Below are 13794 nucleotides of genomic sequence, written 5' to 3'. Positions count from 1 at the left end.
AGAAAACTCATCTAAATAGATCCTTAGACATATGAAAATTTTCATGTAAAAAAAAAGATATAAGAATATAAAAGAAATATTTTAACGAAGAAAAAAATTACTATAAAACAGAGTCCTAATGTACGACGTAAGATGAAAGAAGCGTACGTTTAAATCAATTTTGGAAGAATATATAAACTCTTAAATAATAATAAAAATAAAGGTTATGTTACGTGTATATTAAAATCAGTCACTCAAGTCAGCTACCACTTGAAATACAAATACACATTGAAAATAAATTAAATCACATATGTATTTATACATAAATATATTGATGACTGATTTTGATATACAAATAACATTTTTCAATAAAATTAGTTCCAACTTCCAACCGAACTGCAATGATCGCGAGAGAGAGTATTTCTGTTACATCAATCCATAAGTATCGACAAGAAAATTAGATATTTGAATGAAGGCATATTCTAATAAAAAGTTTCTAAATAAATGAGTGTTTAGCAGTTACAGGGATAGAATAAAATTAGGGATTCAGATTATCTTACTCATTTCTACATAGCAAAATAACCTTGGGAACCTTTTATTTTATTTCATTTTATTTTGTTGTTGAACTTGAACATCCTCAATCCTAGTCTTAAAAACCAGCACATGTATGAACAACACTAAAAGCTTATTGCGAATCGATTCTAGTTAACCTCTGTTGCCTTTAAATTCTGCTAAAATCTCCCCTGTCACAAGCAATCTGCAATAATCCTGATCTGATCTACAACATAGACAAGACAATGAGATTTCTTTCCTCGTTACAGCACAACAAAAATGGGTCGTAATCTAATACTATAGAGAGAGAGAGAGAGAGAAGATTATACAAAAGAAAACATGTCCCTCCCTAAGATACTGAGTGCCTCCTACTTCTAGAAGGGGTTGATTTTGACTCCTCTATCACTGTAGAAGCAGGGCTTTCTGAAGTGTCAGAGCTTGTAATCTCTCCATTCCTTTCTTTGCTTGACCAAATCTTGGACAGTATCTTCTTTGAAAACAGGAACCCTTTCATTTTGTTGGCAGCCACTTTTTCAGCGTTCCCTTTAACATCATCATTGTTACCACCACCACCTGATAATTTCAGTGTCTTTATCTCTTCTGCTGTCGCCACAGCGTCCCATTCCTCTTCTGTATTGCTTGTCGTCGACCGTGAGCTTCCCTGAGATCCGGCGGGGACCATGGACCTCATGGACCCCGGAAGCTCCGGTGTGCCGGTCCCTCCGGATGTTGCAGCGGCTCTCATCTGCTCAAAGAAGAGAACCTGCACCACCACACGCAGCGGAAGCCGCTCATTCTGCACGGCATGCATGCACGCGTCTGCAGACAACTTCCTGCAATCCATCAACCTACATATTCTCTTCTTCTCGCCTTTGCTGATCCCAGGATGTTCCTGCATAACAGGGTAAAGAGTCAGCCTCTCAAACTTGGTTGCTATTTATTATTGTTAAGTGTACACTAAAATCAACCACTAGTATAAAATACATGTTGGAATACAAATACACATTGAAAATAAATTAAACTATATATATATATTTATACACACAAATATATTAGAGACTGATTTTAGTGGTATCAAAGTTTAAATTGTTTCATGTAGTGGTATCAAAGTTTTTACGACCAAAATGTCTAGGGTTCGATCAGCATGTGCCTATCTTACCTTCAAGTACATGTCAATGGCGCGATAAAGACCATCATGGGATGGTCTTGGGAAGCTTGATACCAATTCGGCAAGATTGACAAAATTCAAAATAGGCAAATTGGGATCTCGTGAAATCTCAGCAAGGTAGCCATCGACAAGTTTTGCAACCTTCATCTTCTTAGAGTTATCTGATACCATACTTGGGCTTCTCATCTCATGCAGTTCATCTTCCGACAGAGATTCGGCCTGACTATGCTGCTCATGTGCTATAAACTCTTCAACTAGCCTTTGCACGGTATCAACCTCAAACGTTGTTGTCTCACCAACTTGGCCACATATTAAAAGATCATCCACTGTAGCCTCCTCAAGGCATTGTCCAATTCTCCTCATCAGTTTGGACTTTTCCGACGGTTCGCATTCCAGCACAACAGCTGCTGTTAATAACTTGAGCAAGAAACTGCATGAGGCACTGCCTGTTTCCACAGGCAATAGTCGAATTATAGTCTCCAACAATATTGTATTCTTTGTTATATCCCCGGCCTGCATCATACCCTTGGTAAAGCAAGGCAACCTTCTTGAGGCATAAGCACTTAGAGCTTCTCCAATTACAGCACTAGAAACATTTCCTCTAGTTATTATTGTTGATATGACCCGCTTATAGAGATCAAGTTGAAGATCACAAAGGTCTTCCACCCACCAGTCCTTTGGAACAGTCTGTTGTTTCCTCACACCGTTCCAATGAGGATCGTTCCCGTTTTCGGATGGGAGCTTTTTCCTGTTGTATGTGTATGACCACTCCACTTTGGATGTATCCATTGAAGCCTTGGTAGCTATGGAGTCAAGGGAATGGCTCACAATCTTAAGTTCCTCAGACCAAGGAAGAAGGGACTTGGTAGTTTGAAGAACAATAATCGAGTCTTTCCAGCTCCGGAAAATGCTGGAGTTGAGGAAGACTTCAATCTTGTAGATAAGGTTTCCTTTCTCAACAGTTTCGTACATCTCAAGATACTCTGCAGCGCAGCGAGCTGAGACAACATTGTACGCATTGAGAGTCACTACCATACCATAACAGAACTTGACACATATCTCAAATGCAACAGGTCCTCCCGGAATGTCATGGATGTAGACTTCATCATTGTTTCCCTCATTGGTGCCACTAACCAACTTCTGCAGGCGTGTGCTTTTGGACAGAAGAGGAAACTACAAATATTGATAGGATAAATATCAAGATCAGAACCTCCATCACCCTATTTTTTTTATAAAATACTCAATTTTTCTTTAGTCCCACCATTTTTATTGTGAGTGTGTGTAAATGTGAGAACAACATTTGAATCCCCATTTTTATTATTTATTCATTGGCGAAATTACATATGAAAATGGTTATTATTTATTAATCCCCTTCATCATGAGACCAGTGAAATTAGCTCAGATAGAAAAAATCTTACCTTATGAAGATAAAATTTTACTTCTGCAACATTAATGACTATGTCAGTTGCCAAATCAGTTGCCACATACCTGGACAAACATATGCAGATTCATGTTATTTTTTAAAGAAACAAATCCAGACAAGAGAAACTGTTGAAGCTACTGCAGATGCAAAGTATGAAATTCAAGGTGTGCAATTGTTGATTTTCTGTCATGTATGTACATATTAACAGAAACAAAGAAAATTTAACAGTTTTTTCTCCCTTATTAGCTGAATGCACCTGGTTGTTCACTGAAAAACAGTGAACTTATAAGGTGCAGGGCATGAAACCAAATATTTGCCATCAGAATATCAGTTCAAGGCTTAAGGATTCTGGACTTCATGACTGTCAAGACCTAAGAGCCATGAATGAAATTCCAGAAAGAAGCTTTCTTTACAAAGGAAATTTTCTCTTATTTCAGATGAAATGCCTTTTTCTTTTGGGGATCAATAGAGAAAAGATCTTGACAACTTCAGGCTAGAAACAACAAAGAGAATAAAGACAATTTCTCAATGGTTTAATTTGAGCAAATAAAAGTCAAATTAGAGCGTGTACATTAGAACAATGGAATATAAGTAAAAATTAAACCAGAAGAAAACAAACCATTGGATTCCATAACAACATTATAATTCTAAGCAGTGAGCTCAAAGAAGGGAAAAAAAAAAAGAAAAAGGAAATTGATCTCATATCATACCTGATATTATCTCCATCAGTCTGAAAAGTATCAGGCTTTGATCCAAGTTTCATAAACTTCATCTTGGCCAATTAAAAAAAACCTATAATACAGTTTTCCCAACTTCGATCCAATTCTTATAGCTACTCCTTCAGCTGCAGCCACCAAGTAGGACTTGGATGGAAAATTAAAAAAGGAATGTAGTGACTTGCTAATGTTCCAAGGTAAAGAAAAGAAGCATCATATAGAAACTGTGGTAATGTTGCTTCCCCTTCCTAGTATGACCGAATCTTTTCCCACAAATCAAGGCCAGTATGAGTGCAAACAGAAAAGCTAGAATGGCTTAATCTCTCCAAAATTTTCTTCTTTTTTTTCTTGGGGGAGTAAAGGTTTGGTTTGGTTATAGTTTTTGACTTGAATGGTAAGAGACTCAAAGAGGAGGTTGCTTACTAAATTGGTAACAAACCCCAATGAGAGCGGCAAATAAGGCCATCTTAGGAGACATTGCCAACAGAAGAGACCGTCATAAACACACACATGTATATATATAATTATAAATATACAAATTCTCAGAGATAAGAGGAGACACCCCCACTTGCTCAAAACTGACACCACCTTGCAAACCCTCTTATTAAATTTAATATCTGAATCTAGGTATCTTCAACAAATGGGATTTCAGATGCCACCAGCAACACCAAGTCACCAAACTCCCTAGTGGTCCGAAGAAAAAAAAAATTGATTTTTTTCAGAAAGGAGATTTCATAATCAGCATTCCCCTTTCCCTCCTTTGAAGCCAAGCACAGCACAGAACCCTGCTGCAAACACAAGACAGCATATCTCGGTATGAGTTGAGAGAATCACCCGAATTAGTAGACAAAAGGCATCATCTTTTTGGTGGTTTATGCTCCACAAAGATCACTGCACACGCTTGACGATATTATTGACACAACAAAGCAAGAAAAACAAATAAACTAAAAGAAAAAAACGATTTTTGTTTCAGAGAGAATGTAAAAGTATTGGTTGAAGAAAATAGCATAGTTTAATTAATAAAGGTACATAGAATAAATCAACCCCAATTGCACACGGATCACAAGCTTGGTAATGATGTTATATTGTTTTTGGTACAAAGACAAGCCAACAAGAAAACAGAAGAAATCCTCAAGAGATTTTGATGTAAAGGAGATAAGTTTGGGAAATCGTTGAAAACAAAAGATTTGCAGAGTTCAAATATAGTATATATATTAGGCAAGTGACCAACTTACCATGTGGGAGCAGAACTCTGAAATGCTCAAATAGAATAATAAATAAATAAAAAGGAAAAGAAAAGAAGATGAATGAATGAATGGACATAAATCAATCTAAACTTACCTCTTTAGTTTAGCAGAGTAACACACAAGTTCGTTTGTGAAAGAGAAGGTGGTATATGGAGAGATCTGAAACGTGAAAGTGTTGTGTGTGATTAGTAGGAATGAATGAAAATAATGAGTGGGGAAAGGGAAAGCACAGAAACACAAAAGTTGAGTATATCCATCAATCCTTAAACAAAGAACCCCCACCTCCTCTCTCTCTCACTCAATCAAAGTTAATCCACGGTTAAGTAGGAAGAGTTTATGTTTTGTTTAATTAAGTATGTTAGATAATTTGGTCGAAAAGAGATGAGCTGTTTCTCATATTAGAGAGGCACACATAGAAAGTCACAAACACTAAAAGCCAACCAATATCAGAATGTTCCCACTCTCTCTTTCTATCTCAGAGCTTTTGAATCAGCACCGTTGCCCCCACCGCCCCCACCTTTGTCTATCTCCCTACAAAGCCAACAACCATTCGCAATATCAGTATGATCAATCAATAAATGAATAAAATAAAAAGAGGATGCTACATGAGGCTGTTGTTTCTTCTTTGAACTTGGTATATTTAATTTAATTTGTATTCAATTAACCAACTTTATTAGTTCGTTCCCATAAAGTTCATAAGACTAAGGGCATTAGCATGGAGGCCCCTCAAACCTTTTTCTCTCTCTCTCTATAATATTAATAATGTATTCATGGCAGTGTAATAATCTATTGCACGCCCCATCTGACAGAGAGCCACTTTTGTTGTTCCCTTTTTCTAGAGATGAATTTTATAATATTTTTATTATGATATTTAAATTGTTTAATTATTTTAAAATAAAAAATAAAATATTTAAAATAAAAAATAAATTATATAAAATTTATTAAATATTATTTATTTTTTTTTAAATAACTTAAATACAAAGTAATAGGTATATAACATTCACCTTTCTTAAATACCAACATGGTATTTGGAAATGAAAATCAAGGTCAATTTTTTTGTGCTCTCTTGTCTTTTCATCATCACCCGGTATTCCAACTTTTTGTATTGACCCCCTATATTTTGAAATTTGCAAATGTACCCCACACATTTGACGAATTTTTATTCTGTTTCTGATTCATAAATTTCTTCTTTAGTTGAATTGGTTATTTGTTCAAATTTAGGATACTTAGAGAAGTTAGAAATCTTTGAATGTTGGTTCAATTCTCTTTTAAAGCATTTTTTATGTTTTCTCTTACAGTAAATACCAAAAAAATAATATTCTCTAAAGCTCTAAATATTAAATTTATACTGGAATTCACTATTATTTATTTATAATACTATATTTTGAACTTTTTAATTTTATTTGATACTTTTTCCTTCAAATTTTCCAAACCACAAAATTTATACTTGGATCTCGTATATTGAAAAATTGTGCAAATAAATAACATTATAAGTTTCTAACATCAAATTTTATTCTTTTCTTCTAATAATTTTATTGCTTTATACATATATTTTCTAAATATTAATTATTGTGCTAACTATATCTTTTTTTACGTTTTTAGTAATTTTGATAATTTTATAATTTTGAATATCTAATTTCTAATAATAAGAAAAATCAAAACAGTTCAAGAGAAAAAGCTAATACATTTTTTTAAAAAATAATTTAAATATATACACTTAATTTTAATTAAATATTATTATATAATTTACATATTAAATAATTGGCCCTCTAATAATTTTTTTTAATTCTCTCACTGATTATATAAACTCTGATATTATATTAAAATAAAATAAATCTAATTTAATTCTAAATAATAATTTAAAAATAAAATTATTTCATTAATTAAAAATTAAGTCTATAAAAAAAATACGGAATTTTTGTAAATATTATTTACACCATGATAAAAGAAGCAATTTATGGATAAAGCAATTCAAAAGTGCACCTCCCATTGGGAGTTAATCGAAGGGCTAAGCCAAGATTGCTTGTGATGAACCTCAGTCCAGAAGGCTTATCAGAAACTTTACCGAAAATGAGAGCTCAAATAATGAAAAGATGTTTGCTATTATAGATAAAAGTTATTTTCTAATTGCTAAAAAAATTTAAATAATTCATTTTAAATTTAAAAATATAAAAATTAAAAATTTTAAATATTCAAAAGTTATTATAAAATATAAATTAAATAAAAATTAGACAACAAATAAAAGATACCACAAAATTTGCTTAATGAAAATGCATGTGGCCATACCTCACCACCTCTTGTTTCTCTTACTTTCATTTTCATTGTAATCACGTTCCTTGTCCATATCCCAACTTTTTGCCTTGTTCCTCTCTCAAATTACTATACTACGTAGAATTGGAATCCCCTTTAACTTTAATCTCTCTCAGCTCCAACCATATTCACAAAAGTGAAAATTAATTAATTTCTTTGATCTCATTTGGGTCAGGACCATATGGACCTGCCTTGGTGGCCTTTTCTGCTACAAAAAATAAAATCACATCCATCAAATCTATAGTAAAAAGTGTGCAACATTTCTACACATATAATATGCATTTCTTATTCCATGCCTTTATTGTTTCCAAATAAAATTGTTTAATTAAAGAAGTTTGCTACACATACAAGTTTTTTTTGACTTACAAGTCTTACAAGTTGCTACACATACGGGCCTTTTAATGCGTTATTCAGTTTCCAAAGCGCTACACTCACCATGTATTATGAACGACTCTCCTCTTCCTCTTCCTCTTCCTCTTCCTCTTCCTCCATGTATTTCTTCGTTATTCTCTTCGCCTTTTCATTAGTTGTTTTACTTGCGTTTATCACTGGTATTCTTTGCTTTGTTTTTTTTCGATTTTCATGGTTTTTGAAATCAAGTTTTGAAATCGTTTTGAAGATAATGAAATTTCAGAAATAATACACCCAAACGATTACAGAAATACACCCAAAAGATTGCAAAAATACACCCAAACGGTTACAGGAATTCACCCAAACGATTATAGAAATACGCCTAAAGGATTACAGAAATACACCCAAAGGATTATAAAACTACACCCAAAGGATTTAAGAAATACACCAAAAAATTGTTGAAGTACACCTTATGCATAATTCAGAACTCTTTCTCTATCTTCTCCTCCTCATTTTCTGCTGCTTCTTCTTCTTCAAAAATGATTTCAGAACTTGATGTCAAAAAACAATGGAAATCAAGAAAAAAAACAGAGAGAAAAGCACGTAAACGAAGAAGGAGAAAGAGAAGGCAAAAAATAAAAAAGAAGAAGAAGAAGAAGAAGAAGGTGTAGTAAAATTGTGCAGTAACGGTTGAAGAAGGAGAAAGAGAAGGCAAGAAACAAAAGAAAAAAAAGAAAAAGAGAAAGAAGAAGAAGAACGTGCAGTAACAGTTCAAGCGCGTTAATATAATGACTTGTAAAGACTTGTACAAAAAAAAATGCTTGTATGTAGAGAATTTCTCTTAATTAAATTCCGAAACTATATCTAAATTAAAGCTTTATATATCTTTTTTCTATTTTCACTCTCTAACCTAACACAACCTCAATTCAATATCTTCTAAATTCATTTTTTTTTTCACATAAATATATTTTCATGCAAGTAGTCACGTATAAAATTATTTCCTCCCTGATTAATAAAAGATGGCCTTTGATTGGACAAGGTGAATGGTGAATGGTGACTGATCAGAACCATTCTGGTATATATAGATCACTACAAGTTTGTTTAATTTAATTTAATTTAGTTCTCTGATACTCCTAGTGGACAACTTGTGACCACATCACCTTTATCTTATCCAATCTTTTATTCCCCTTCGCTCCCACATGCAATCCTTCACCATTATACTTCTTCCAATGTTAACAAATTCAATTAAAAATTACAATATACAATAGTATATATTCTTTTTTTCCTCCCTTTCTCAAACACATCCCTATGATAATGCTTACATTTGTTTAATATTTCCCTTGCATCAAGATTCTTTTTTCTCCCAGGAAATCAGATGCATCAAAAACCTAAACACCCACAAATTAATTAACTATAAATTTAGGTCTTGTATGTTTCGCAAACACCTGATGTAAAATTGCAAATTGGTGATGCAAGAAAACACGCACGTAGGATCTATATGCAAAAACAATGAGATAGATTCCTACAAAAAACTGTCGTGACATTGAATTATAAAATAGGAGCGCATTAGTGACACAATCTTTGAAAGATTATATTCATGAAACATTGTCGCATTGATGATATATAGATGCATCATCATATGCATATAAGTATGTAACACTATTTCATCCATATTATTCAAGTGAATATTTAATCTCACAAATTTCAATAATGGAAGTTAATTATAAGCTAGCTTGCTAGTTGCTAGCTAGTAATACATTATAATTAAGTGTGTAACACAACATTACAAATTTCAAATATGAAGTGTATTTCCTTTGGGTGTTTGGGCCCTCAGTCCCTTTCTTTATCAAAAAAAAAATGTCAAATATGGTGGACAGTTTGTGTTTACCGTTAGGCGATAGTATCATAGTAGTAATAGTGATAGTTTAATTAGTTTAATTTATAATGTAAAACATGGGAAAGTTGAGGTTTCCCATTGGAAGATGGGGCATGATATCATGGATGACTTTATTTTCACTTGTTTTTTTATTCTCCTATAATATCATTGAGATTCTGTTTAAAGATTTATTATTAACTAATTATTGAAAATGTTTGGTAGCCGCAAAAACAACTATAACTTGCTTTATTTAATATTCATTAATTGTCGCGACAATTAATAAATGTTAAATAAGGCAAGTTTTGACTGTTTTTTTTTGTCTTCCTAGCATTATCCATGCTAAATTATTATATATACAAGACAGAATTCAGACTCTTTTTACTATTTATTTAAGCGAATTAATGAATGAACTATTAGACCAATCTAAATTCTTCATTTTTACTTGGTTTTATTTGGTCCAAATTATACGTGGAAATGTTGACCTATAGCATGTGATGAGCATGTTATAGTTGAAGTTCAAAGTCATCATCAATATTAATTATCTTGTAACTTTCGCAAAGCAATTGTCTTTCCAGCTAAACTCATCAATATAATTTCGGACTTGAGTACCTTTCTGAGGGGACCATTCACTCCAAACGTCCTTAGATTAAGGGCACTGGGCACCCCTTAATATTGCGTTAGTTTTTTGGGGCTTATATATATATATATATTTCAGTGGGCTTCACGTAAAGTTGATACTTGAAAATTATTAAATAATTTAGCTGATTTGGTTAAATTTTCATCTAACGACTCTCAGCTATCAACTTTACGTGAAATTAATGGTGCCTGAGTTTTCACCATATATATATTAAGAACAATCTTACACACCTCATCACACCGTCAATGCAAAAAGTAAAGCTGACCATGATGAGTGAAAAGCATTTTCACAAATCAATGACAAGAGTTAATCAAAGTTGTGTCGTATATCATTGAATTGTGTTCTCAAATCAGTTAAATTTCACACCTTATCTAATTACAGAAAAGATATACATGTCTGTGTGTGGCACATGCACTTTGGTGGTATGAATGCTTTTAAAAATTGCTATGAAGATGGACTAATCATGATAACCTAAGTGATGAATCCTTTAGAAAATAAGTTGATCAGTTTCTGAAATAACAATTCAAAGGTATTATTCTCAAAGTTGATTTGAATATGATATGCAATAATAATAATAATGTTGTCCAAATTAAATAGTGATGTGGCTATTCATTACGAACATCTGTGGCTCAATTATATCCTCTTCAATTGGAACGAATGCTGCTCTTTGAATTTGAATGCACGTGTCATGTTCCTGTTTAGTGTTTTGATAGATCGACGAGGTAGCCCGCAAAATACTCGGTGGCCATAAGTTTAGAATTTCAGTACTGCACGTAAAGTTAATCACCATCGATCAATAATTGTCAGAGATTATTCGTGCTTGTTGAAATAGCAATGTATGTTTGCGTTGACTTATTATTGAGTTGATAAGAATATATAATAGTAATACATAGTACCGACCTATGCTTGGGTTCAATATGATAGTTTTTTTTTTGTTTTCCACGGTATTCCCCAACCCGACAGGTCAAGGACTAATCCGCCGCGGTACTGAGCTCCATTTAAGGGTTTGCCGCTGGCCAATGGGTTGCTGCATGCACAAGGCGGGATTCGAACTCCCAACACTTGCTTAAGCGGACTAGTGAGCTAATCACTAGACCAACCCAACTTGGTTGGTCAATATGATAGTTAATTACATAAAACTGATCAAGTTATAGTAGTCTTCAAGCTAATGCATGAGTTGGGTTAGTCCATTATTTGATGATATATTTTCAATTGGGCTTTGAGAGCTACGATAATGGCTAACGGGCGAGTCCCTCAGGCCGAATTTGGCCCACTTTGGTATGCAAGGCCCATGTTTTTTTTTATTTCACAGATTATTTTAGTGGAATATGTTTTATCCATTAATAGTTTGTAATTTTAACACGTGCTGTAATATTATAGGTTTAAAGTCTTTGCTTGAATGTCACTTTATCATTAGCTTAAGCACATAATTTGGTGCAACTTCAATTACATTCATTAGTATATAGAAATAAATAATAGAAAAAATGTGTATTGTTGAAGTTGAACATGATTCAGCTTCAGCTAGAATCGCAGAATCATGGACGATACAAGACGTCCAGCAAGCCAAGTAAAGTATCAAACCTCTCTGTGAGGGCGCTTACACCAACAAAACGAAGTGTCACCATCTCCAACACATGCCAATTTTTCACACTAATAGAGAATATATACGTATCGTGATTTTAGTATAATTATGTTATGGTAAGTTGGTAACTACTGTAATTATAGTGTTTTAGAAAACATGACTAAAATTAAAGTAATATTCTTTTATTATTAAATACTATTTTTTAAAAAGTATTACTTATATTAAAAAAAATATTACCAATATATAAAAAAATATCAATTTAATTTTAACAATATTTATATAATTACCATAGTTATCATAATATAATCATACTAGAATTCAAGCCAATGAAATATAACTCAAATGACATAGTATTTTTATTTTCATTTAGAGATCATAAATTTGAGTTTCTCTATTTTTAACAAAAACAAAATCATATTAGAATTCAATATAATATATAGGTGAGGTCTCTAATGATCTAACAATGAAAAGCTAAGTATGAATAAATATTGACCAAACTATTCAACAAATAACACATGACAAGTGAATTTATTGATCATACATTTAAAGAGGATGGAGATGATGGTAAGAAAAAATAAAACAGTTTATTACATTACATTTTCCATTTTGTCATGCCAGTAAACTTCTCCATTGACTGCTATTTACATTCTCCTTAAATATATGATAATGAATCTGCTATTTAGCCACTGCTTGTTGAGCCACTAAACACATTGACTGCTATTTACATTCTCCTTAAATATATGATAATGAATCTGCTATTTAGCCACTGCTTGTTGAGCCACTAGCCACTAAACACCTCAGGCTATATATATATATATATATATATATTAGTAGTTTGATATTTTTAATTGTTTGGTTACCTTATAAATCTTGAAAATAAATATAGGTATACCTTGTTTATGTAGTCTTATCACTTTAAAAAATTTATGTGTGTCATAGGAATAAATTAAAAATTTAATCTAAGTTCTCATATTTAACTTGGGGACTCAGTTTTCTCTTTTAAATTTTAATTAAAAGATCCAATTAAAATTTGGGCTTTTTATTTAAATAAATTAATAGAAGAACCAAATTACTCGATTCCATTAAATGGATTTTAAAAACATGATTCTCCTAAATCATAATCGTCCTAAGCTTTTGTGTTTTAAATAATATATGAATCATGTTACCTTGGATGATTTATGCATAAAATGCAATGCTCAAAAATACATAAATCGTCCCAGGCCTTTGTGTTTTATAAAATATATATAAATCGTCTTAGGTCATCATGAGTTACATTTTTTTATCCTAAAGCTCATTGTCCTAGCACGGTTTATGTGTAATTAGTCACCCCTCAAGACCCTAGCACGATTTATGTATTACTATGGTAAGGCACATTAGGCTGAGACAATTTACATTAAAAAACACAAAGCTCATGACTATGAAATAATTTATGTGCTAAAAGAGGTTATAAATAAAGGAGAACCATGAATTACATTAAAAAAATGTAACTCATGATAGTCTAGGACGATTTATATACATTTTGTAAAACATAAAGGCCTTGGACGATTTATATGTTTTTGAACATTGCATTTTATGCATAAATCGTCCCAGGATAACATGACTCATAATATATTATTTAAAACACAAAAGTCTAGGACGATTTATATATTATATGATTTAGGAAAATCGCATTTTTAAAATCCATTTAGGGAAATCGAATAATTTGGTTCTTCCCTTAATTTATTTAAATAAAAAAACCTAAAATTTGAGAACCTAATTGATAAGTTAGTATCATGTGCAAAGTAATGGCGTACACTATAGCTAACCGTTACTTCTTTTTCATGCTTCTTTTGAATCTCTGCTATGCAGCACACCACCTTTGTCTTAACTCTTTAAGTGCAGCCACTTTTCTTTTTTGTTTCACTCCTTTTCATTATCATGTCTTGCTCATTGCTTGTTATTACAGCTAGAAAA

General features: G+C 32.3%; 1 protein-coding gene across 9 annotated transcripts; it reads right to left on the bottom strand.

Annotated features, from left to right (window-relative positions):
• Positions 1-274: 274 nt before the first annotated feature.
• On the bottom strand, positions 275-5844 carry LOC130980028 (BTB/POZ domain-containing protein NPY4-like). Of its 9 annotated transcripts, none has more exons than XM_057903616.1 (6): positions 5368-5844; positions 5180-5244; positions 3833-4729; positions 3118-3187; positions 1691-2872; positions 275-1423 (listed from the first exon to the last, which is right to left on the bottom strand). In XM_057903616.1, the coding sequence occupies exons 3-6, from the start codon at positions 3892-3894 to the stop codon at positions 881-883; spliced, it is 1857 nt and encodes a 618-aa protein (XP_057759599.1). In that variant the 5' UTR covers positions 3895-4729; positions 5180-5244; positions 5368-5844; the 3' UTR covers positions 275-880. The 9 variants fall into 9 exon arrangements, with proteins under 9 accessions (XP_057759599.1, XP_057759601.1, XP_057759604.1 ...); XM_057903618.1 differs by having other exon boundaries at positions 3833-4626; positions 5368-5829; XM_057903621.1 differs by having other exon boundaries at positions 3833-4623; positions 5368-5829.
• Positions 5845-13794: the final 7950 nt, after the last annotated feature.

The sequence above is a fragment of the Arachis stenosperma genome, chromosome 5 (assembly GCF_014773155.1).
Source record: "Arachis stenosperma cultivar V10309 chromosome 5, arast.V10309.gnm1.PFL2, whole genome shotgun sequence".
Lineage (NCBI taxonomy): Eukaryota > Viridiplantae > Streptophyta > Magnoliopsida > Fabales > Fabaceae > Arachis > Arachis stenosperma.
This window is presented reverse-complemented; position numbering and strand designations above follow the sequence as displayed.

What these genes read in the sequence shown, in the direction of transcription:
- LOC130980028 (XM_057903616.1), bottom strand. Translation starts at nt 3,894, where the DNA reads ATGAAGTTTATGAAACTTGGATCAAAGCCTGATACTTTTCAGACTGAT. An exon ending in ACTGATGGAGATAATATCAG is followed by an intron (nt 3,188 to 3,832) that starts GTATGATATGAG and finishes ATGTTTGTCCAG; the next exon opens with GTATGTGGCAACTGATTTGG. An exon ending in CCATTGACATGTACTTGAAG is followed by an intron (nt 1,424 to 1,690) that starts GTAAGATAGGCA and finishes CCTGTTATGCAG; the next exon opens with GAACATCCTGGGATCAGCAA.